The sequence below is a fragment of the Mus caroli genome, chromosome 7 (genome assembly GCF_900094665.2).
Source record: "Mus caroli chromosome 7, CAROLI_EIJ_v1.1, whole genome shotgun sequence".
Classification (NCBI taxonomy): domain Eukaryota; kingdom Metazoa; phylum Chordata; class Mammalia; order Rodentia; family Muridae; genus Mus; species Mus caroli.
Genome location: NC_034576.1, coordinates 129,067,775 through 129,091,372, shown reverse-complemented (window position 1 = coordinate 129,091,372; position 23,598 = coordinate 129,067,775). Strand labels below are relative to the sequence as shown.

Sequence of the window (23,598 nt, the reverse complement as noted above, 5' to 3'; positions counted from 1 at the left end):
ACAGTGTTTTTCCACATCCTAATTCTAGTAGAAATGTGTGAATCGTATTTCTGGCTTTAAAAAAAAAATGAAAATAATGTTTTTGAGACAGAGTCTCTCTACATAGCTCTGGCTGTTTTGAAACTCACTATGTATACCAGGCTGGCCTCGAACTCACAGAAATTGACTTTGTTTCTGCCTCTGCTTCCAGAGTGCTGGGGTTAGAGGGGTGTGCCACCATGACTGGAGATCCACCTGGCTCTGCCTCCTGAGCGCTGGGATTATCATTGCCTGGTGGGGCTTTTCTTTATACATTATCAAAAAGAGACAATATTCTGCCTACACTGGCTCTTTCCAAAGATAACCCCTGAGAATTTTTCCTAATAATTCAGAGGCTAGGGTAAGGCTCAGTTGCACCAACTTGCTAAAACTATCTCAAAAACAAAAACAAAAACAAAAGAGGAAATTCTAAGTGAGCCATAGTGGTGCACTGTAATTGAGAGACTAAGCTAATCTGGTCTACATAGTAAGTTCAAGGCTAGCTAGGGCTACATAGTGAGACCCTAAGTAAGAGGCTAAAGGCAGAATAAAGATTGTCACAGGTTTAAGGCCAGCATGGGAGCATAGTGAATTCCAGGCTAGTCTTGAATACAGTGAGACCCTGTCCCAGATACTGGATGCATGAATAAATAGATAGGCAAGTCTACAGAGGGGAGATCTTCATTGTGGGTAGTCATGAATATAAGGGGTTGGTGAGATTAAGGGTCACTATAGAGAATCAACAAAGATATAAGCCACTTGAAAATAATTATTAGGCCAGGCAGTAGTGGAGCATGTCTTTAATCCCAGCACCTGGGAGGCAGAGGCAGGTGGATTTCTGAGTTCTAGGTCAGCCTGGTCTACAGAGTGAGTTCCAGGACAGCCAGGGCTGCACAGAGAAATCCTGTCTCAAAAAACCAAAAACAAACAAACAAACAAATAAATAAATATTATTAGGATCCCAGTTTCAAGTCCTAGAATATAAACAGTTTTAGTAGGTAGCAGTAGGGAGTTACTCAAGTCTGGGGTTACAGAAGTGTGCCACCATGCCCTGTTGTGTGATGGTAGATGAACACTTTATCAACTGAGCCATGTCCCCAAATGTCCCTTCTTTTAAACAGTTGCATGCAGGAGACTATGCCATTGATTTAATTTATTTATATGTAAATCACATAAAAATTCACTCCTTTAAAAGATGCAGTTTGGGTAGGGATCTAGTCTGTGGCATATGCATGTGTGTACATGTGATACATGCATGTGTGTGTCATGAGTGTGTGCTCACCTGCATGGAGGCCAGATGTTGAGGTCAAGCATCGTCTGTTGCTCTCCACCTTTTTGGAATTTTTTCTTTTCTTTTTTTTTTTTAAGATTTATTTATTATATGTAAGTACACTGTATCTGACTTCAGACACTCCAGAAGAGGGCGTCAGATCTCATTATGGCTGGTTGTGGGCCACCTTGTATGTGGTTGCTGGGATTTGAACTCAGGACCTTCGGAAGAACAGTCAGTGCTCTTACCCACTGAGCATCTCTCCAGCCCTTTCTTTCATTCATCTCTCTCTCTCTCTCTCTCTCTCTCTGAGGCAGGTACACACAGCTGCGCACATGTGTACATGGAGAGACCACACCATCACTATGTCCCCTATCAGTCTCCACCTTAATAGTTTTGAGGCAGGGTCTGAAGCTCACTGTTTTATGAGGCTGGCTGTCCAGAGACCTCCCAGAATCTCCCTGTCTCTGCTCCCCAATGCTGTAGTTGGACATTTGAATGGCCATGCCTGGCTCTTATGGGGTGCTAGAGATTTGACTCCAATCCTGTTGCTTTTACATCCAGTGTTCTTACCCCCTGAACCATCTCTCTAGCCTCACAGGTTAGACTTTTGCAAAAAACATGTACTTGAAAAAATTTTTCTTTTACTTAAAAAAAAAAAGGTTTGGGCACTGGAGAGATGGTTCAGCAGGTTGCTCTTGCAGAGGACCTGGATTCAATTCGCTACACTCAAATGTAGTGTCCATATAGACAAACAGGCAAAACACTCACACACATTAAATAAAATAAATAACACTTGACATGGTGGAGTACATCTTTAACCCCAGCACTAGGGAGGCAGAGTTGGGCAAACCTCTGTGAGTTTGAGGCTAGTCTGATCTACATAGTGAATTCTAAGACAGCCAGAGTGACATAATTTGGGGGCATGCAGCTCTGGGTTTACTCCCTGGCACTACATAAAACCAGGTCTAGCTCCTCGTCACTTTATTCTTAATTTTGGGCTGGGCTTTTCAATATCTTCTCCATCATACAGCTTAAAACTAAGAAAAGATAGCCTGTGAAGATGGTAAATGGACTGTTTGATGACGCACACTTCAGAAAAGACCTACTGGCTAGCAGAGTTGAGGCTGACATGCCCAAGGTGGCAGTGGTGCTGGTGTGGAGAGTGACCCTGCGGTTGCAGAAGTACAGGCACCACACTGTTGGAGCTCATTGGCCCAAGGTGTGCTACAGAGACATGGTGGACCATTGCATGCAGATTTCTCTGAGAACAGAGTATCTTTCATTTATTGGAGTGGCAATTTGGCAAATGTTGATATTTTCTAACACAAGCTTGAAATTTTGTTTTTAAGGACAACTATTTCTATATAGAGTTAAAGAGACAGTTCAGCAGTCTTGTTTTTGTTTTTAATGCACCTGGCTGTGGTGGTTTGAATGAGAATAGGATCCACTGGCTCATATATGTGAATACTTTAGTCATGAGGGTGTGGCACTATTTGAAAGGATTAGAAGGATTAATTGGTATGGCCTTTTGTTAGAAGATGTGTGTCACTGAGGGTGGGCTTTGAAGTTTCAAAAGACTATTTCGTCCCTCCTCCCTCTGTCTGATCAGAATGTAGTTCCTAGAGTCTGCTTGCATGTTGCCAAGCTTCCTGCCATGGTTTAACGGACTAAACCTCTGAAACTGTAAGCCAGCCCCCAATTAAATGTTTTCTCTCATTATGGTTGCCTTGGTCATGGGGTCTCTTCACAGCAACAGAACAATGACTAAGACAGTGGCTCAGATCTGGTGGGGCTGCTGGGCAATAAGCTTAGATGTGCAAAATTCACTGGGTTCTGCTTGAATTCTGTTAGGTGTTGATACTGGAAAAGTTCTGCTGAACAATTTAAGGGTTTAGGCAACTGTAGAGTAAAAACAGCAAGACCAGATGGAATTATTGACTTATAACTATTAGGCTTAGTGTTTCAGTTCAGTGCACCAATGCTCACCAAGCCTCTTATTTTGGAACTTACACTGTAGTAAGGGCTTATTGCCAGCACTAAAGGAAACACTATTCTCGTCTCCATCGTCACTGTTCAAGTGCACAGCTATGTGCGGTGGAACACTCTTATTCTTTTGATGTAGAAACTGTGTGGTGCTGCAGACTGGAGAGTCAGACTCCCTCGAGAAAACACACTTATGTAAAGGCACAGCTGCATTTTCCCATGATGCCTTCTTCAGCATCCTTCCTACATGGTACAGGGGGTGTTTTCATGTATGTTGCTGCTACATTATAAATTTGAAGAATTATTTAATATTGGTAATAGAGGTTGGAGGTGATTCATCATGTTAGCTTGAGAACTGTATTCACTGAATTTTCATGAGACATACAAATTACATAGCTGCCATGGATATATTTTGATGGTGTCCTGTTACTATCAATATTTCTTGAGAGATTGTTTGGAATTCCAGCAGGAGAGCACAGTTATTTTCTAAACCCTTGGCTGGAGAATGGTCGTCATCTGTTCACGAAAGGTCATTCTCTTCAATCAAGCATGCAGTGACGGAGGAAAGGGACACTGGCTGATCAATAGAGTGATGACACGGGCAGATTGTTTTCACATCCCATTGTTAGTAATTTTTTTAAAAGATTGATTGATTGATTGATTGATTGATTTAATGTTCTATCTGCATGTACACCTGCATGCCAGACAGGGCACCAGATCCCATTATAGATGGTTTTGGGCCACCATGTGGTTGCTGGGAATTGAACTCAGAACCTCTGGAAGAGCAGCCAGTGCTCCTAACCACTGAGCCATCTCTCCAGCCCCTTGTCAATACTTCTTAAAGTGCTAATTCTGAAATAAAACCAAATCTCTTGTCAAGGATTTAAATACTAAAAGTAAGGGAAATATAGGTGTCCTGTTTAGCTTTGCCAATTTGACATAGCCTACAGTCATCTGATAGGAAAACCTCCATTGAGAAAATACCTACATTAAATAAGCCCATTGTATGTCTGCAGATAGGGAAGTCCCTGGATTGTTAATTGGTGAAGGAAGTTCCTGGCCCACTGTGAGCAGCACCATCCCTTAGCAAGTGTTCCCATGCTGAATCAGAACACTGGCTAAACTTGAGCCTGAGTGAGCCACCTAGCCAGTAGCATCCTCCACAGTGCTTTGATATATGCTTCAGTGTGGAATGATTAAATAGCAGATCTATGCTTATGTACTGTTTTATGCAGTGAAAACAATTAAAAATCTATGCTTTCGCGATGGACATGGCTCATACCTTTGATAATAGCATTAGGAGGCTAAGGCCGGAGAGTTGCTTACAATGTGAGGCCAGGCTGACCCACAGTAAGATCCAATCTAGCCTAGAGTGAAAGCATGTGGCTGGAATTTGCTATTTTGTGGGTTCTTCTTTACACACACACACACACACACACACACCGTTTCCTAACACTAGATAGGAGAGAAACAAGGATAGAGGGGAAAGAGGAAGCCCATATCCTACACCTGGGATTAAAATGAAAACACATTCTTATAATATTTTTGTGTTTTGTAAGGAACCAAAATTCCAGAATTCTCATTACACAAACCCACCTCTCCCTCCTGAAAAAAAAAAAATGCTGGGTGATGGCGCTTGTCTTAAATCCCAGCAGAGCAGGAAGATCTCTTCGAGGCCAGCCTGGCCTATAGAGTTCCAGGACAGTCAAGTTTACACAGAGAAACTCTGTCCTTTTTTTTTTTTTTTTTTTTTTTTTATTACATATTTTCCTCAATTACATTTCCAATACTATCCCAAAAGTCCCCCATAGCGCCCCCCACTTCCCTACCCACCCATTCCCATTCTTTTGGCCCTGGCATTCCCCTATATTGGGGCATATAAAGTTTGCAAGTCCAATGGGCCTCTCTTTCCATTGATGGCCGACTAGGCCATCTTTCGATACATATGCAGCTAGAGACAAGAGCTCCAGGGTTCTGGTTAGTACATCATGTTGTTCCAACAATAGGGTTGCAGATCCCTTTAGCTCCTTGGGTACTTTCTCTAGCTTCTCCATTGGGAGCCCTGTGATACATCCAATAGCTGACTGTGAACATCCACTCCTGTGTTTGCTAGGCCCCGGCATCGTCTCACAAGAGACAGCTATATTTGGGTCCTTTCAGCAAAATCTTGCTAGTGTATGCAATGGTGTCAGCGTTTAGAAGCTGATTATGGGACGGATCCCTGGATACAGCAGTCTCTAAATGGTCCATCCTTTCATCACAGCACGAACTTTGTCTCCGTAACTCCTTCCCTGGGTGTTTTGTTCCCAATTCTAAGAAGGTGCACAGTGTCCACACTTTGGTCTTCATTCTTCTTGAGTTTCATGCGTTTAGCAAATTGGATCTTCACCTATCCTAAATCAGATAAGGGACTAATATCCAATATATATAAAGAACTCAAGAAGGTGGACTCCAGAAAGTCAAATAACCCCATTAAAAAATGGGGCTCAGATCTGAACAAAGAATTCTCACCTGAGGAATACCGAATGGCAGAGAAGCACCTGAAAAAATGTTCAACATCCTTAATCATCAGGGAAATGCAAATCAAAACAACCCTGAGATTCCACCTCACACCAGTCAGAATGGCTAAGATCAAAAATTCAGGTGACAGCAGATGCTGGCGAGGATGTGGAGAAAGAGGAACACTCCTCCATTGTTGGTGGGATTGCAAGCTTGTACAACCACTCTGGAAATCAGTCTGGCGGTTCCTCAGAAAATTGGACATAGTACTACCGGAGGATCCAGCAATACCTCTCCTGGGCATATATCCAGAAGATGTCCCAACCGGTAAAAAGGACACATGCTCCACTATGTTCATAGCAGCCCTATTTATAATAGCCAGAAGCTGGAAAGAACCCAGATGTCCCTCAACAGAGGAATGGATACAGAAATTATGGTACATTTACACAATGGAGTACTACTCAGCTATTAAAAAGAATGAATTTATGAAATTCCTAGCCAAATGGATGGACCTGGGGGCATCATCTTGAGTGAAGTAACACAATCACAAAAGAACTCACACAATATATATTCATTGATAAGTGGATATTAGCCCAAAACTTAGGATACCCAAGATATAAGATACAATTTGCTCTGTCCTTTTTTTAAAGATTTACTTATTTATTTTATGTATATGAGTACACTGTCGCTGTCTTCAGACTCACCAGAAGAGGGCACTGCATCCCATTACAGATGGTTGTGAGCCATCATGTGGTTGCTGGGACTTGAACTCAGGACCTCTGGAAGAGCAGTCCATTGCTCTTAACCACGGAACCATTTCTCCAGCCCAGAGAAACTCTGTCTTGAAAGAAAAAAAAAAAAACAGCAACAAAAGGGTGAGCCTGGTGGTCCATAACTATAGCCCAAGCACATGGGCATGGAGTGGTGGGTCACCTCAATTTTGATGTTGGTGCCATCCCATCCATCAACACACAGCAAGATGTATCTCAAACACACACACAACTACTCCTTTAGCAGTTGGAGGGGGCGGGGTTACTATAATTACCCAAACTGTTCCATGTCCCACGGCTCTCGTTTCCCTCCTGTCAGTCTGTTCCTTTCTCAGCCACCCCCCTCGTTAGCCTCAGAGAACCTTCCTTCTGCTCTCCACTCCCAGGAGCCCCACATTCTTGTTCCATATGTAAATGAAGTGACACGATTTTTGTCCTTCCTTAGCCTGGCTTTCTTCATTGAGCATAACCTCCGAGTTCATGCGCGTCGTTACAAACGGCTGGATTTAGGACTAAAGCTAGGATAGATAACAAATTATTAGTGTCTAAATAATGGCGTTCCAGTGATGGGGAACTATGTATATGTAAAGTAAAAAGAAGGCTGAGTGGGGCTTGGGATGCCAGCACTTGCTGTCTGGCGGCAGTCAGAGGGGAGAGGAAGCTTTAGGAAGCAATGGAAATGAGGAGTGATGCACAGAACAGGTGAAGACATTGAATGGAGCGCTTACTGCCAATGCTTAATGCTTAGCTACCAGGACATCATTCATTGAGACAGAGTGCCTGGGAATTTCAGAAAGCTGAAGCTAAGCTGTAGTTGATACAGATTGACAGGGAAATGAGAAAATATTTGGAGTGTATGTTTGATTCTAGAATACCAGACAAAAGTCAGTTCTTGAGGACACCGACTCTGGGCCCCCTCCCCATCTGATGAGTCTACACACATCTTTGTGTGCTTTGCCTTCAATAAATTTCAAGGCTAGCCTAGTCTACATAGTAAGTTCGAGGACAACCAGGGCCACTTAGAGAGACCCCCATCTCTAAATAAATAAATAACAGCAACAACAAAACATTCAGAGTGGTGCAAAGTTTTTACATATCAAACCAAAAGTTTGCTTTTAAGAATTCAGAAGTAAGACGGGCAGTGGTGGTGCACGCCTTTAATCCCAGCACTTTGGAAGGAGAAGCAGGCAGATTTCTGAGTTCAAGGTCAGCCTGGTCTACAGAGTGAGTCCCAGGACAGCCAGGGCTACACAGAGGAATCCCTGTCTTGAAGAAGAAAAAGAAAAAAAAAAAAAAAAAAAAAAAAAGAATTCAGAAGTAATAACCAAAATGTCAAACAGTCCAGTTTCAATTTCCATGGTAATGAAGTTAACCTTAAGTCACTAGACTGCGACCAATCAGTTCTTGATTGTGTGAAATGCGGTCTCATTCTAGAACTGTAAATTGTGCTAGTCAATATCTTTGAATTTAGCTGGGTGTAGTGACACACAACTTTGATTCCTGTCTTTAGTCCCAGCACCAGGAAGGCAAAGACAAGACAGGTCTCTGTGAGTTTGAGTCCAGTTTAGTCTACACAGTTCTGGGCCAGCCAGGGCTACCTAAAGATAATCTGTCTCACTGTGGTCCTTCATGGTTAGATGGCAAGGTGTTGAAGCTCCCAGGGCAGAAGAGCGCGGGTCTTTGTTAGTTTAAGCTCAGCCTGGTCTACATAGTGAGTTACAATGTTGCTAGTTAGAGAACCAAAGACCACCAAAGTCTGATTTAACAATCTGTATTAAGTCACTAGAAAATTCCTGGAAAGAAACTCCTCACAAAGCAGTCTCAACTGCATTTTACAGAAGCTTTTAAAGGCAAAGAGCACACAAAAACTACATCCTGTTTGGCAGATGCGGGGCAAAGGAAAGCAAGTAGTTTAACAGAAGCCAAACGCATGCAATTAGCTGGGGGCATTTCGTCCCAAGATTCTAGAACAGGGCTAGGAACTTTCCCACAGTAAGAAAAAAAAGGGGTGGGGGTGGGGAGAGTAAAGTTCAAAGAGGAACTTTTTGCCTTCTCACACCAGGACAGCCAGGGCTACAAAGAGATTCTGTCCGCTCCAAAAGGCAAAAATTGTATTCAGAGCTGGGTACTTTGAATATAGAATCAATCAAGTGCTTTCAGAAGAAAAGCTGAGAAGGAAAAGTCGGGCGAAAGTCTGCACTCGGCCAATTCCAACCTGGCAATTCAAAAGCCTGAAAGTGCAGGGACCTCAGTTACTGACCATTTAGTGACAGACTCCAGGTCCCTATCCCTGGGAATATTTTGCTTTCGAGACCGGAAGTGAGCCCGAGACGGCGGAATTACGGTGAGTTAGAACCGAAACTTCCGGCGGCACGTAGCTGTGATTGGTCGAATCTGAGAGGGAGGCGGAGCCCCGGTAATTCAAAAGAGAGAAGCGGGGCGGAGTAGGGAGGGCTATGAGCTTAAGGGCTAAGACGGGGCCGCAGCGACGGGAGATGGCGTCGGCCACCTCAGGTACGCGGGCCGGGAGGAGGGAGCACCACTGCGTGAGACTTACGGAGTAGCAGTGGTCCCGAAAATTCCAGGCGGCGCGGGGCGGAAGGGCGAGGGGACGCTGGCTGGCGGGCGTGGGGGTGGGCGCCACCGCACCACCCTGTCCTCTATTCGCTGCCTTCGGCGGTGTAGACGGAGTTGAGACCCTGCCTGGGCTCCAGCTCTTGTCTAGAGCCTGAGCACTAATGTTGTGCGCTTCAATTTGTGTGATCTGTAAAGCCGGGCAGCCACCCATCTGTAAAGACTGAGCAGCGATGTCTGTCTGTCTGTCTGTCTGTCTGTCTGTTCAGAGATCCCACTCCGACTGAAGGCTTGTGTGAGATCACACGGCAAAGGAAAATCCTTTCCCTCCAGCCTTGGAACCGGATGCTGTTTTCCTGGTGAAAAGGCTGGCTGCCAGGAGATTGCAAACCTTTCCTAAGACGATTTGCGTATGCGTGTCTTTCCTCTTTCTATAGGCCGAAATCTGGCCTGGCTTTGGGGGACCTTTAGGAGAACGCCTCGCCCAGGCAGTGCTGCAAGCATTTTGTGATGAACCGTTTAATGTTTGTACAGAGCTCTGAGGTCATGACTGTTAATGCCCTGTCTTTAAGAAAAAGCTTTACTTTTATCAATGTGTGCCACCTATGTGTGGATCTCCGCAGAAGCCAGAAGAGAGTGTTGGGTCCTTTAAAGCTGGAGTTACTGGCAGCTGTGAGCCACCAGATGTGGACCCTGGGAACCAAACTCAGAACCTCTAGAAAACTAATAGGCACTCAATTTCTAAGGCTCACCAGCCCCCTGTACTTGTGTTTTGACAAGAGGAAGCAGGCATAAATGGGGTAAATAGCTTCTTCAAGATAGCACAAATAGTCCCATAAACAAATGTAATATGAGGAAATACATTGATAGAAAAGCATAAACTTGTAGTGTAGAATCTGAAACAAACCTTTGGGTATTTTGAGAAATCTTTATTAAGAAATGGTAGTTGGGAGCTGAGTGGTGGTGTACACCTTTAATCCCAGAACTCAAGAGGCAGAGGCAGGTGGATCTCAGTTCAAGGCCAGCCTGGTCTACAGAGTGAGTTCCAGGACAGCCAGGGCTACACAGAGAAACCCTGTCTGGAAAAAACAAAATAAGAGAAGGGAAGAGAGAGAAATGATAGTTAGGACTGAGAGAGGAGCTGGGTCTAGTGCTCTGTAATTTCAGTAACAGGGTCACGTTCACCAAGTTTGGACATGGTGCACATACATCGTGCCGAGTTTTGAATTCCATTAGGCAGTCAGATAGGATTCAGACTGAGGGACTGATTGCCTACTGGATCTCCATGCAGGCAGGCAAAACACGTACATAAAAAGATAGTGAAAATGGTAGTTAAAGTGGGTTCAGAGGTTGGGTGGACTTTGACTCAGTCTTGAAAATATCAAAAAGAACAAGCGTTATTTAGCAATAAAAGAGTCCAGGGATGTTGTGGTGTGGTTTTTCTCTTCATAGTGGAGAGGAGTGGGCTGGGAGCACAGCTCAGCTGGTAAAGTCCTTGTCCTGGAAGCCTGAGGACTGAGTTTCATCCCATATTGAGGAACACTAGGGTTTGATCTTTGGCCTCCATGCCCATGTGCATTCGCACATAGGTGTGGGTGTGCACAAACAGAAGAATTAAAACCTACCACTGGTGTGATCCTCACACGCAAAAGGCCAAGGTAGGAGGATTGGAAGCTCAGGGCCAGCCTTTCTCAAAAAACAAAAACATATTTTTTTTTTATTATATGTAAGTACACTGTAGCTGTCTTCAGACACTCCAGAAGAGGGCGCCAGATCTTGTTACGGATGGTTGTGAGCCACCATGTGGTTGCTGGGATTTGAACTTCGGACCTTCGGAAGAGCAGTCGGGTGCTCTTACCCACTGAGCCATCTCACCAGCCCCAAAAACATATTTAAAGAGATAGAGCCAAGGCTAGCAAGATGGCTCAGCTGCTAAGAAAATTGGATGTTCTTCCAGAGAATCCTGGTTGGGTTCCCAGCACCCACACGGTGGCTCACAACCATCTATAACTCCAGTTTGGGAAGATCTGATACCCTCTTCTGGCTTCCACGGGCATCGGGAATGTATGAGGTTCTCTTAGGGTTATCATTGCTGTGATGAAACACAGTGACCAAAAGCAAGTTTATGTGGCTTACACTCCCACATTTTAATCCATCACTGAAGGAAGTCAGGACAGGAATGCAAGCAGGGTTGCAGCTGATACTCAGGAGCTGATGCAGGGCCATGGAGGGATGCTGTTTACTTCATCTGCTCACTCTCCGTTCACCATGGCCTGCTTTCCTACAAGACCCAGGACTACCAACCCAAGGATACTGGCACCACCCACATCAGTCACTAGTTAAGAAAATGTTGTACAGCTTTTTCTTATGGAAGCTTTTGCTCAGCTGAGATTGCTACCTTTCAGGTGACTCCAGCTTGTATCAAATTGATATAAAAAAAACTAGCCAGCATAGTAGCACACAGACATACATAACATCAGAGAAATTTTAAATTAAAAAGAGTTAACAGGTATTGATAACTGTGGGAAGAAAGAAAACAGTTAAAAATTCTTATTTGGGGGGAGGGTCTGAGCTATTTGTGGGTGTTAGCAAAATGAGGAAACTGTTGCAGAGATGGGCAAGGGAAGAGTTTAGTACAGGTGGAATCTGAGGTACCTAAGAACATCCAAGGGAAGCTAGATGGTAGCTTGGACAGGAGCTCTGCCAGCCAGAGACAGCTCTTTAATAGGAAGTGCTAAGGAGGAATCATCAACTTGAAGATGGGTTTTTGTTTGTTTGTTTTTTGGTTTTGGTTTTTTGAGACTGGGTTTCTCTGTGTCGCCCTGGCTGTCCTGGAACTCACTGTGTAGACCAGACTGGCCTCGAACTCAGAAATCCGCCTGCTTCTGCTTCCAAAGTGCTGGGACTAAAGGTGTGCGCCACCACGCCAGGCTCATAATTATCTTATCTTGGAAAGTATCATAACAAAGTTCAGAGAGGTTCAAGCCTGGATCTATTTATTCTAAAATTATGTCTCAGTTTGGTTTGTTTGTATTGAGATCATAAGGGGCCTGTATAGTGCTAGACACTCAGTGCCTCAGTCTGAATCCTGACTTCGTGAAGGAATTCAAAACTCAGCACCCTTTGAGACACTGTTTCTCAGCCATCCATTTCCCTGCTTATCTTATTAGTTTTCCTGACTATTCCTCAGTTTAACAGTCTTAATTAAATGTTTTCCCTGTGTCCCACCCTCTGTCAACTTTTGTATTACTAGCGTTCTGAGTTGTATAGTTCTTTGTTTCGAGGCTGTCACACTGCAAACTGTTCAACCCCGGTAGCATAGCACTCTCCTTATTCACCTCCAAGTTGTAATGAGCAAAACTTCTCCAGACGCTTCCACGTGTTCACTGGGGTACAAATGTCCCTAGGTGAGATAGCTCAGATTCACTTCACAGGCACAGTCACCTGCTCTCTTGGCACCAATTATCTTTTGTTCGAGAAACCCTGTCTCGAAAAACAAACAAACAAAAAAGACTTATTTATTTTATATATGTGAGTACACTATAGCTGTCTTCAGACACATCAGATCCCATTACAGATGGTTGTGAGCCAGCATGTGGGTTCTGGGAATTGAACTCAGGACCTCTGGAAGAGCAGAGCAGTCAATGCTCTTAACTACTGAGCATCTCTCCAGCCCCAGAGATTCTTTTTTTTTAACCTTTTGTAAATAGAGGCTTGGGGATGGAGGGAAGGCTCATCTATAAGATCTCATGCTGCTTTCCAAAGGACCTGAGTTGGTTCTGAGCACCTGCATTGGGCTGTCCCAATCTTCTATACCTCTAGCTCCAGAGGACCTGACTCTCGATTCTGGCCTTGGAGGGCACCTCTCTAGGAGGGGCATGCATTCATTCAAACATACATATATCATAAATAAAAAATAAGGATTAAAAAATCTTTTGTGTTTTTTGACAATAAAAAATAATTTAGGATTTTTTTCCAATGACAAAATCACTGGAAAGAAATGAAGAGTGTGTCAGATAAGAGTTACAAGTCTGTATCTTTGCCTTGTTTGTCTTTAGTATTTAACTAAATGATCAACAAGTCATTTCAGTAAAACCCAGGACTTTTCCCTTCTTTATTGATGTCTGTGTATGTGTGTACATGTGTGTGTGTGGGCGGGGGTTGCCCATAGTGACCAGAAAAGGATATTGGCCTCAAACTCAAGACAATTCTCCTGGCCTGGCCTCCAGGTGTTTACCATGGACCTAACCTGGGTCCTCCTCTGTGTAAATAACAAGCACTCTTTTGTTTTTTTTTTTTTTTTTTTTTTTTTTTTTTAAAAAAGGGTTTTTCTGTGTAGCCCTGACTGTCCTGGAACTCACTCTGTAAACCAGGCTGGCCTCGAACTCAGAAATCCGCCTGCCTCTGCCTCCCGAGTGCTGGGACTAAAGGCGTGCGCCACCACACCTGGTTGCAACAAGTACTTTTAATCACTGAGCCATCTCTCCAGCCCTCGCTTGGTTTTGTCAATGTCAGATGTAAAATCTTAGGAGGAGGAGAGAAGGAGGGGGAAGAGATGAGACAAGAAGAGAAAAGAGAGGAAGTCTTAGTCCTTTAGGGCATTCCTGTGATTGGCAGTTCACAGTGGGGCCCAGCACTGTCTGAAACCTTGTTAGAAAGACAATCTCAGATTAATTCAGAGACTTATGCTGTTTATAGATTTAAACAAAATCTTCCATGTTACTTCTGTATATATCACAGTTGGAGAATTCTGCTTTGTGTCTTGTGTCCACCTACCCTACTTATAGAGCAGAGAAGGAACTGGCTTACCTTGAGGGATGCCCACAGCACAACTGTGATGCTTTGTATATGGTTGGCCCAGGGAGTGGCACTATTTGGAGGCGTGACCTTGTTGGAGTGGGTGTGTCACTGTGGACGTGGGCTTTGAGATCCTTATCTTAGCTGCCTGGAAGCCAGTCTTCTGTTTGCTGCCTTCAGAATAAGAGGCGCAACTCTCAGCTCCTCCAGCCCCACATCCGCCTGGATGCTGCCATGTTCCCGCCTTGATGATAATGGACTGAACCTCCAAACCTGTAAGCCAGCCCCAGTTAAATGTGGTCCTTATAAGACTTGCCTGCCGGGCGTGGTGGCGCACACCTTTAATCCCAGCACTCGGGAGGCAGAGGCAGGTGGATTTCTGAGTTTGAGGCCAGCCTGGTCTACAAAGTGAGTCCAGGACAACCCGGGGAAAAAAAAAAAACCCCTTTTAAAAAAAAAAAAAAAAAAAAAAAAAAAAAAAAAAAAGACTTGCCTTATGGGGCTAGAGAGATGGCTCAGTGGTTAAGAACACAGTCTGCTCTTCCAGAGGTCCTGGGTTCAATTCCCAACAACCACATGGTGGCTCACAACCATCTGTAATGGGATCTGATGCCCTCTTCTGGTGTGTCTGAAGCAGTGTACTCACAAACATAAAATAAATCTGCCAGTGGGTGGTGGCGCACGCCTCTAATCCCAGCACTTGGGAGGCAGAGGCAGGCGGATTTCTGAGTTTAAGGCCAGCCTGGTCTACAAAGTGAGTTCCAGGACAACCAGGGCTACACAGAGAAATCCTGTCTCAAAAAAAAACAAAAAACAAAAAACAAAAACAAAAACAAAAAATAAATCTTTAAAAAGGAAAAAAAAAAAAAAAGACTTGCCTTATATATAACAACAGACACCACGACCAAGGCAACTCCTATAAGGACCACATTTAACTGGGGCTGGCTTACAGGCTCAGAGATTCAGTCCATTATCATCAAGATGGGAACATGGCAGCATCCAGGCAGACATGGTGCAGGAGGAGCTTAGAGTTCTCCATCTTCATCTGAAGGCAGCAAGCAGAATACTGACTTCCAGGCAGCTAGGATGAGGGTCTTAAAGCCCACATCCACAATGACACACTTCCTCCAATAGGTCACACTTCCTAATAATGCCACTCCCTGGGTCAACTATATTCAAGCCATCACAACAACCATGATGAAAAGAGCTTCCCCCTAAGTAAGAGGCACCCCTGGACCTTCTAGCAAAGTTGATTCCCATTTCTCTGTGCTTCTCCAAATTTTAACACCTAAAACTGGTCTCTTCCAGGACCTGGCCGCTGTGTAAGCAAAGGAGGGCTTGGCCGTCGGCCGCCTCTAGCTCGAGTAAGGGTGGCTGTGCGGCTGCGCCCGTTTATGGATGGAGAGACAGAAGCGAAGGAGCTCCCCTGTGTCCGAGCCATAGACAGCTGCTCTCTTGAAGTGGCTAACTGGAAGAAATACCAGGAGACGCTCAAATATCAGTAAGGTTCAGGCTGATCCTCCACGTAGGCCTGCGCGCTTGTTACTTTCACAGGGTTTCTGAGATCTCTCTCTCAGGATCTTGTTCCTTGCTGTCACTCAATCCTTCCTCTGGTTATTTAGCTGTTAATGGTGTGAGGTGAGTGCTGTGGAGAAAGACTAGAAGTTGAACAAAGGAAGGAAGGAGCAACCTATGTGGCTTCAAATAGGATCTAGAAAATACAGGGGAAGGGCAGGAAAGCAGACCTGGCAGCCAATCAGAGAAGACCGTGCAGATTCTGGAATGGCAAACCAGATGGGAACTACACAAAAGACTTACACTTGGCCTGTTAGTCTGGCCTAGAGGGCTATAAACCACAGACTGCATTCAGGTCAGATACAACCAAAGTCTTCCATTTGGTTGTTTTATTTTTTTTGTTTCTTTGGATTTTGTTCTTTTGAAACAAGGTCTCATAAAGTCCAGGCTGGCCTTGAACTACTGATCCTCTTGACTTTCCTCCTCAGTGCTGGGAGCCCAGGTGCTGTGCTGACATGCCCAGCACAGTAGACTTTTCTGTAAATCAAGTTTTATCATTTGTTTACATAACAATAGTTGCTTAACTAGCCTTAGAATTAAGGCATGTTCACATAGTCACAAAACCTAAAATATTTATTATTTGCTTCTTTATAGAAAGTTAGTTTACTTCAGTGCTAATCCCTTAGTAATTAGGCTTCTGGTCCTTTCCAGCTTTCTTGTCAGCATGCACTGAATCACTAGACCATCCTTTTATTTACCCTGTTCCAATGCTACCTCAAGGAAAATATTGGAAAGCCCTTTCACACCATGTTGTGTGACGCATTACTGGGAAGATATAAACAAATGGCTGCTCACCACAAGGCGAGAACTAACTACCTAAATAACCTAAATAAGGACACCACCAATATCCAACTTGGAGAACCAATACGTTTTATTTGGGGTTATTTATAGGAATATGGGTTTATAGGCAGGTAAATGACCCAAAGACAGCTGCATCACCCAAGCCCACCCTAGCTCACAAAGATGGACTCCTGGAGCACATGGCACAGCCTGCAGGCAGTGAGCCTCTTCCAAGCAGCTCAACTGGCCTGTTTCTCCAGACTGCTCTGCTCTTGGAGCCCTGTCTGATATGTCTGGGGAGGCAGTTGTTCACGTCAGGCTCAGGACACACTTCCTGAGTTTAGGCTCCCCTCCACAGAGCACTGCCTCTTGTCCCTGTGTCCTGCTTGGCAGCACTTCCTTCTGCTGGCAAAATCATTTATTCCTTCTACCATGGTCTTGCTTGTCTCCTGAATCATTGTAGAGTATGGGTATCTGGCCAACCAGATTGCAGTGTGAGATGAATTTGTTTCCCTAACATCAGTACAATGACTGGATATGGTAAAATTTTCAGAGACACTTTGAAGGTCTTTGTCAAAAAAAAAAAAAAAAAAAAAAAAAAGGGATAGAGCCTTTAAAGCCAGCATCATCTAGGTGAGGGTATCACAAAACAGCCTACTAATACCTTTTTTCACCTACAGGTTTGATGCCTTCTATGGTGAGAAGAGCACTCAGCAGGAAGTCTATGTGGGTTCAGTACAGCCCATCCTAAGGCACTTGCTGGAAGGGCAGAATGCCAGTGTACTTGCCTATGGGCCTACTGGGGCAGGTGAGAGAGCCAGACGAGAACTACCTATGCATGAGGAAAAGAACTAGGAGCGTTGAGGGGAACTTCATACCTTTCTCTGCTCTTTGCCCAGGGAAGACACACACAATGCTGGGCAGCCCAGAGCAGCCTGGAGTGATTCCTCGGGCTCTCATGGACCTCCTGCAACTAGCAAGGGAAGAGAGTGCTGAGGGACGGCCATGGGACGTTTCTGTTGCTATGTCCTATTTAGAGATCTATCAGGAAAAGGTAAGGTGGCAAAGTAACAGCCGTCTGGAGAGGACACGAAGCTCTCCGCTAGTAAAGAGGTGCAGCGAAGCCTAGACAGGCGGGGTTGGGGTAGCAAGTGGAAGAACCCTAACAGTCCAGTAGAGAAAAGGATCCTAATCCCCATGAAGCAGGCACCCTGGTCATGGAGAAATGGGCTCACTGTCACTGCTCAAATAGGTATTAGACCTCTTGGATCCTGCATCAGGAGACCTCGTGATCCGAGAAGACTGCCGAGGGAACATCCTGATCCCAGGCCTCACACAGAAGCCCATCACCAGCTTCTCTGACTTCGAGCAACACTTCCTTCCAGCCAGTAGAAATCGCGCTGTAGGAGCCACCCGGCTTAACCAGCGTTCTTCCCGTAGTCACGCAGTGCTCTTGGTCAAGGTAAGGCCCGCTGACAGAAAGGCTTGGGAAGCCCCTGAAATGTGGACTGAGTCTGGGTCTCTCTCTCTCTTCCCCTAGGTAGATCAGCGTGAACGTTTGACTCCATTTCGCCAGCGGGAAGGAAAACTCTACCTTATTGATTTGGCTGGTTCAGAGGACAACCGTCGCACAGGCAACCAGGGCATTCGGCTCAAAGAGAGCGGAGCCATTAACACCTCCCTCTTTGTACTGGGCAAAGTGGTGGATGCATTAAACCAGGGCCTCCCTCGTATACCATACCGGGACAGCAAGCTCACTCGTCTGTTGCAGGTCATGTCCACCCATGTTGAATCAAAAGGAACAGGAGAAGGTGGCACTTAGGCCTGCTGGTTAGGGAAGCAGGCATTGTTGTAAAGGAATAGGAGTCTGACCCATACTCTAATTCTCACTCCTCAGGACTCTCTGGGAGGCTCAGCTCATAGCATCCTCATTGCCAACATTGCTCCTGAAAGACGTTTTTACCAGGATACAATCTCAGCATTGAACTTCACTGCTAGGTCCAAGGAGGTGATTAACCGCCCTTTCACCAATGAGAGTCTACAGCCTCATGGTGAGGACCAGGGAAGAGGGGTGGAATAGCCAGGAGAGTTGGGGAGTTTGCCAGAATCACCAAGCACTGATACTGAAGCTGGCCACTCTGATTCTTTATATCTCATTAATCTCCTTAGCCTTGGCACCTGGTAAGCTGTCTCAGAAAGAACTGCTCGGCCCCTCAGAGGCAAAGAAAGCCAAAGGCCCTCAAGAAGAATCAACTGGGAGCCCTGAGTCTACAGCAGCTCCATCGTCTGCCTCCCAGAAACTAAGGTGAGAGTCAGGCCTTTCCTACAGAATAAAATAGCTGGAGGTAACAGTGGGGTTAGCCTGTCAAGTCTTTGAGCAAAGGGATTCATCCTAAACTCACCAAAGGGCCAGCCAGATTGGCGCTCTGGACAAAGGCACGCTTAGATGGAGTGCATCAAGCTTAGACCCTCACTTTGAGGATTCAGTTTTAGGAGATGGAGATCCTGAGTTTTTAAAGCCAGAAAATTTAAATACAGAAAACCAGGTGCCCAGCAGTGGTGGTGCATATCTTTAATCCAGCACTTGAAAGGCAGAGGCAAGTGGATCTCTTGACTTTGAGGCCAGGCTGGGCGTGGTGGCGCACGACTTTAATCCCAGCACTTGGGAGGCAGAGGCAGGTGAATTTCTTGAGTTTGAGGCCAGCCTGGTCTACAGAGTGAATTCCAGGACAGCCAGGGCTAAAGAGAGAAACCCTGTCTCGGAAAAAAAAAAAAAACTTTGAGGCCAGCTTCATCTACAAAGCAAGTTCTAGAACAGCTAGAGCTACACAGAGAAACCCTGTCTCTAAACTGTTCCCTACCCCACTCCCCAAAAAGAATGACTTGTTCTGTGAAGCCAGTAAAAGTAATTCCTACTGTTCACTCTACACTTTCTTATGCTGTTCTCCAAAGGCTGGAGCATGGAGAACAGGTCGTGGCCTGTGGCTTTGAAGAGCTCGTTCAGTGTAGCACAGATAATCTCACTGGATGTTATTAGAAAAGTGGCATTTTCACTTTGAAAAAACAATTTTCATCAGAGGTGAGGGTGAAGGTTCAAGGCAGATTGATGTATGACTGATAGGACTTACTGTGCTTAGATAGCCAGGACTCCGCTGGAACAAGACTCTTCCGTATACAGCCCACTGGATAAAGGCGTCTTTTCACTTTAGGTCTTTAGTAGCTTTCCTGTTCATGAGGGCCTCTTTTGTTAACTTTCCCTGCTAGCTTTCCAATATCCAAGCCCTCAGCTCTCACCTTATCCCTTTCTTCTTTGTGTTTGTGGTATGCATGGTTATGTGTGCATATGGATGCATATGGATGCTTGAGGATGAGGCTGAGACTCTGCCTCAGTCACTCCTGTACCTTACACACTGAGGTGAGGTCTCAATAAAACCCAGAGCTTCCTGCTGTGGCTACTATTTCTAGCCTGCTTGCTTGCTTGCTTGCTTGGGGCATCCTATGTCTCCCTTTGAGGCTGGAATAATAGGCAGGCTGCCACACCCACTTGGCATTTATTGTGGGCTCTAAGTATCCAACTTCCAAGCCCCTTGTTTACAGGCAAGTGCTTTTCACTGCTGAGTTACCTTCCCAGTGCCCCCTCCTCCTCCTCCCTGATCACAAGCACCTCCTGGACAGGGTAGTATTGAGGTCCCTAATGTGTGGCATCCAGTGCATGTTAGCTTCTTATCTGATATTCCAGTATCCCTGAGAGTTTACTTCACCTGAAAAAGACAAGATGACTAGATATCAGTTATCAGAGACTAGGTAACTGCTTAAAGAGTTCCCATCAGGATCATGGAACACATACACCAAGTTAAGGTGTGACAAGGATTGTCCTGCTGCTGTCGGTGAGGAGAGAGAAGGTAACCTTTTTTTCAACTCAGCCTCTTACAGAAGCTAAGCAATATGGATCCAGCCATGTTAGAGAACCTCCTGAGTATGGAACGTTTGCTGGGTTCCCAGGGGAGCCAAGGGACCCCTCTACTGAATACCCCAAAGCGAGAACGGATGGTGCTCATTAAGACAGTGGAGGAAAAGAACTTGGAGATTGAGGTAAATGTTGGGGAAGGTGGCTGAATATTCCAACCAGCTTTAAGAAGCATTCCTAGTGTCTTCAGACAGGAAAGGGTACTTAGATGCTGATCTAGAATTCAGTTTCCATCCAGTTCTGGACGTTTTCTGTCTTCTGTTTGAATAATGTTTGTTTGGTGTTTAAGATTTATTTTTATGTATACTGGTTTTATGCTGACCTTTATGACTGTGTATCACACGTGTGCGATGCCTGCCGAGGTCAGAAGAAGTTGTCAGATACTCCGGGTCTAGAGTTAAGAGATAGTTATGAACTGCCATATTGGTGGAATCAAGCCTGGGTTCTCTGGAACAGTATACTTAGCTACCGAGCCATCTCTCTAGCCCCTGCTTGAATACACTTAACATGACTGAAGCCTAAGAAACAACTGAGATCAGATAACAGGGGGAAGAAATCCAAATTAGAGAAATGGCTCAGTGGTTAGGAGCCCATGCTGTTCTGGCAGAGGACCCTAATTCAATTGCCAGCACCCATATGAGGCAACTTCCAGCTTCAGGGAGCCAACATCTCTCTGAGGTCTTTGGGTATATACATAGACTGCACACATACACAAGATAGTAAATATATTACCAGAGGCTAGAGACATGATTCAGCAGTTAAGAACACTGACTCAATTTCTAGCAACCACAGAGCAGTTCATGACTGCCTATAATTCTATTTCCAGAGGACCCAACACTGTCTTCTGACCTACAAGGGCACCAGGCACATAGTGCACAGACATCCATGCAGGCCAAACACCCACACATATAAGTAAAAATTCGTTTGGCCCAATCTGCATAGTAAGTTCTAGGCCAACTGTGGCTACATAGTGAGACTTTATCTTAAAAAAATAAAAAAGTAAAAAAAATCTAAGGCTGGAGAGATGGCTCAGAGGTTAAGAATGCTGGTTCTCCTTACAGAGGTCCTGAGTACAGGCCCCAGCAACGGCATGATGGCGGTTCAGAACCGTCTGCAGGGAGATCTGCTGCCTATGCAGGCATAACACTGTATAATCAAAAAAAATCTTTAAAACATGAGAGAGGTGGTATTGCAAACCTTTAATTCCAGCACTCTGAAGGCAGACAGGTAGATAGATCTCTGTGAGTTTGAGTTTCACAACTTGTCTTGAAAAGCCAAAAAAAAAAAAAAAAAAAAAAAAAAAAAAAAAAAAAAAAAACCAAAAGAAAAAGCCTCCTCAAGTTGAATACCTTGCTTAAAAGGACTCATTCTGTCTCTAGGTAGCCCTCTGCTCACTAGACCTCCCTTAGTTATTTTGAATTCTGTCTCATTGGGTCTCCTGCCATCCCCACCTTGTCCTCTTGGATCTCAGAACTCTTATCTGCTCACCTTCCTAATCCACTGCTTTGGGGCTGGATCTAAATCACATCTCCCATGATTCTTTCCAACAGAGGCTTAAGATGAAGCAAAAAGAACTGGAAGCCAAGGTGCTGGCCCAGGAGACACCGGATCCAGGGGAAAAAGAGAACACTCCCACAATTCTCCAGCCCCCTGCCTCTTATAGTGGCACAGTGGCAAAGCCCCTGAAAAAGGCTGTAGTGATGCCCCTGCAACGGAGTAAGTTTAGTTCCAGGTTCCAGGAAGTAGCAGCTACCTCAGAAAGGAAGAGACGTAAAGATGCTGTAATCATGTCACTCATCCTCCCACTGGGTCTGAAAATGCCCTGGATGCTTGTCCTAGGGTGTTGTAGACAGTGGGGTACTGACTGGCTATGGTGCCACTCAGGAGGGTGAGGCAGGAGGGTTACTATGAGTTCTAGGTTAGCCTTATAGAATGAGACCCTGCCTCAAAAAGAAAAAAAGTCATATTGAAAGGAAGGAGCTAGGGAAATCAGAATTGGGAGACGCAAATGGTTACTAGGAGGGGAGGGAGGGAAGGAGGTGGCCTGTGCCCTTGACCAGTTCCAAATTCCTTTCAGTTCAGAAGCAGAGAGAGTCCTCAAACAAAATCCACCTCCTGAAGAAAGGCCCCAAAAGGAAGGTGAGTCCCACCCCATTTTCCAGCTGGGAACCTTTTGCATAATGCCTTAAAGATGATGCCTTAAAGAGCTTTTTTGAGGGGGTGGGGTGGGGGAGTGAGGTATGGATGTGTCTCATAGAAAATATCTACCACTGTTTCTTTTCTTCTTGATGCCCCTTGTATTTGGATTGGCTGCTGACTGGATCTAATGTGGCCCCCTGCCCTCTAAGAACTGTAGAGCCTATTTAGGAAATGGACAAGTATTTAAGAATCTCTCACATATAATGAAAAATATAATTTTCTCCACACAAAACATTAGTAGAACTGTCCCCATTGTAATGACATGATGCAGTTTCCCCCACATGGGATTTTTGTTTGGTTTCCCTTTTCCCCCTGTACTGGAAATTGAACCCCAGCCCTCAAGCACGGAAGGCACATGCTCTATACTTCCTCCTAGTCAGGATTGATGTGTGCACTCAGTCACTCATCGACTCCTCACAGCAACTGAGAAAGGAGCTAGCAATTAAATAAGCACAACAAAATTAGTGACCAGAGGGGAGAGGCCGCAGAGAGATGGACTGCCTCATCATGGCAGTCACCCACTGCCTTTATTGGTATTTCTGTTACCTCATAGCTGGAGCCATCCCATGAGTCAGAAGCTGTGGAAAAGGATGAGGACTACTGGGAGGTACAAATTAGCCCAGAGTTACTGGCACATGGGCGCAAAAAATTATTGGATCTGCTGAATGAAGGCTCAGCTCGAGAACTGCGCAGCCTGCAGCGCATTGGCCAGAAGAAAGCCCAGCTCATCGTGGGCTGGAGGGAGCTCCACGGCCCCTTCAGTGAGGTAACAACCTGGGGGGACAGGTGCAGTGGGGTGGGTGTCCCCATGCTGTGTCCACTCCCTTCCTATTGTTGCTGTCCCACTAGGTGGAGGACTTGGAACAGGTGGAAGGCATCTCTGGGAAGCAGGTGGAGTCTTTCCTGAAGGTAAGGCCACCTTTGCCCTTTCTGCATGGTGTTCTCCCACAGCAGCCCACCTTCGGCTGCTATGCTAACGCACGTTCCTCTTCTTTACAGGCGAATCTCTTGAGTTTGGCCGCCAGCCAGCACAGCGGTCCCTCTTGACTACCAGCTCTTGACATTACCTTCTTTTAAAAATCCTTGTATAGTGACGTGTTGTGTAAATACAGTTTTTATTCCGTGCTTGAGCCTGGTTTTTGAGGTTGACAGGGCTGGGGTCA

General features: G+C 45.2%; 1 protein-coding gene across 2 annotated transcripts; it reads left to right on the top strand.

Annotated features, from left to right (window-relative positions):
• The first annotated feature begins 8,982 nt into the window (after positions 1–8,982).
• Positions 8,983–23,560, top strand: Kif22 (kinesin family member 22). Of its 2 annotated transcripts, XM_021167030.1 has the most exons (14): positions 8,987–9,057; positions 15,223–15,415; positions 16,950–17,077; positions 17,169–17,323; positions 17,522–17,731; positions 17,810–18,040; positions 18,167–18,320; positions 18,439–18,574; positions 20,193–20,361; positions 21,787–21,952; positions 22,314–22,375; positions 22,989–23,201; positions 23,285–23,344; positions 23,435–23,557. In XM_021167030.1, exons 1-14 carry the CDS (start codon positions 9,000–9,002, stop codon positions 23,480–23,482), a joined length of 1,983 nt encoding a protein of 660 aa, XP_021022689.1. In that variant the 5' UTR covers positions 8,987–8,999; the 3' UTR covers positions 23,483–23,557. The 2 variants fall into 2 exon arrangements, with proteins under 2 accessions (XP_021022688.1, XP_021022689.1); XM_021167029.1 differs by having other exon boundaries at positions 8,983–9,057; positions 22,989–23,344; positions 23,435–23,560.
• Positions 23,561–23,598: the final 38 nt, after the last annotated feature.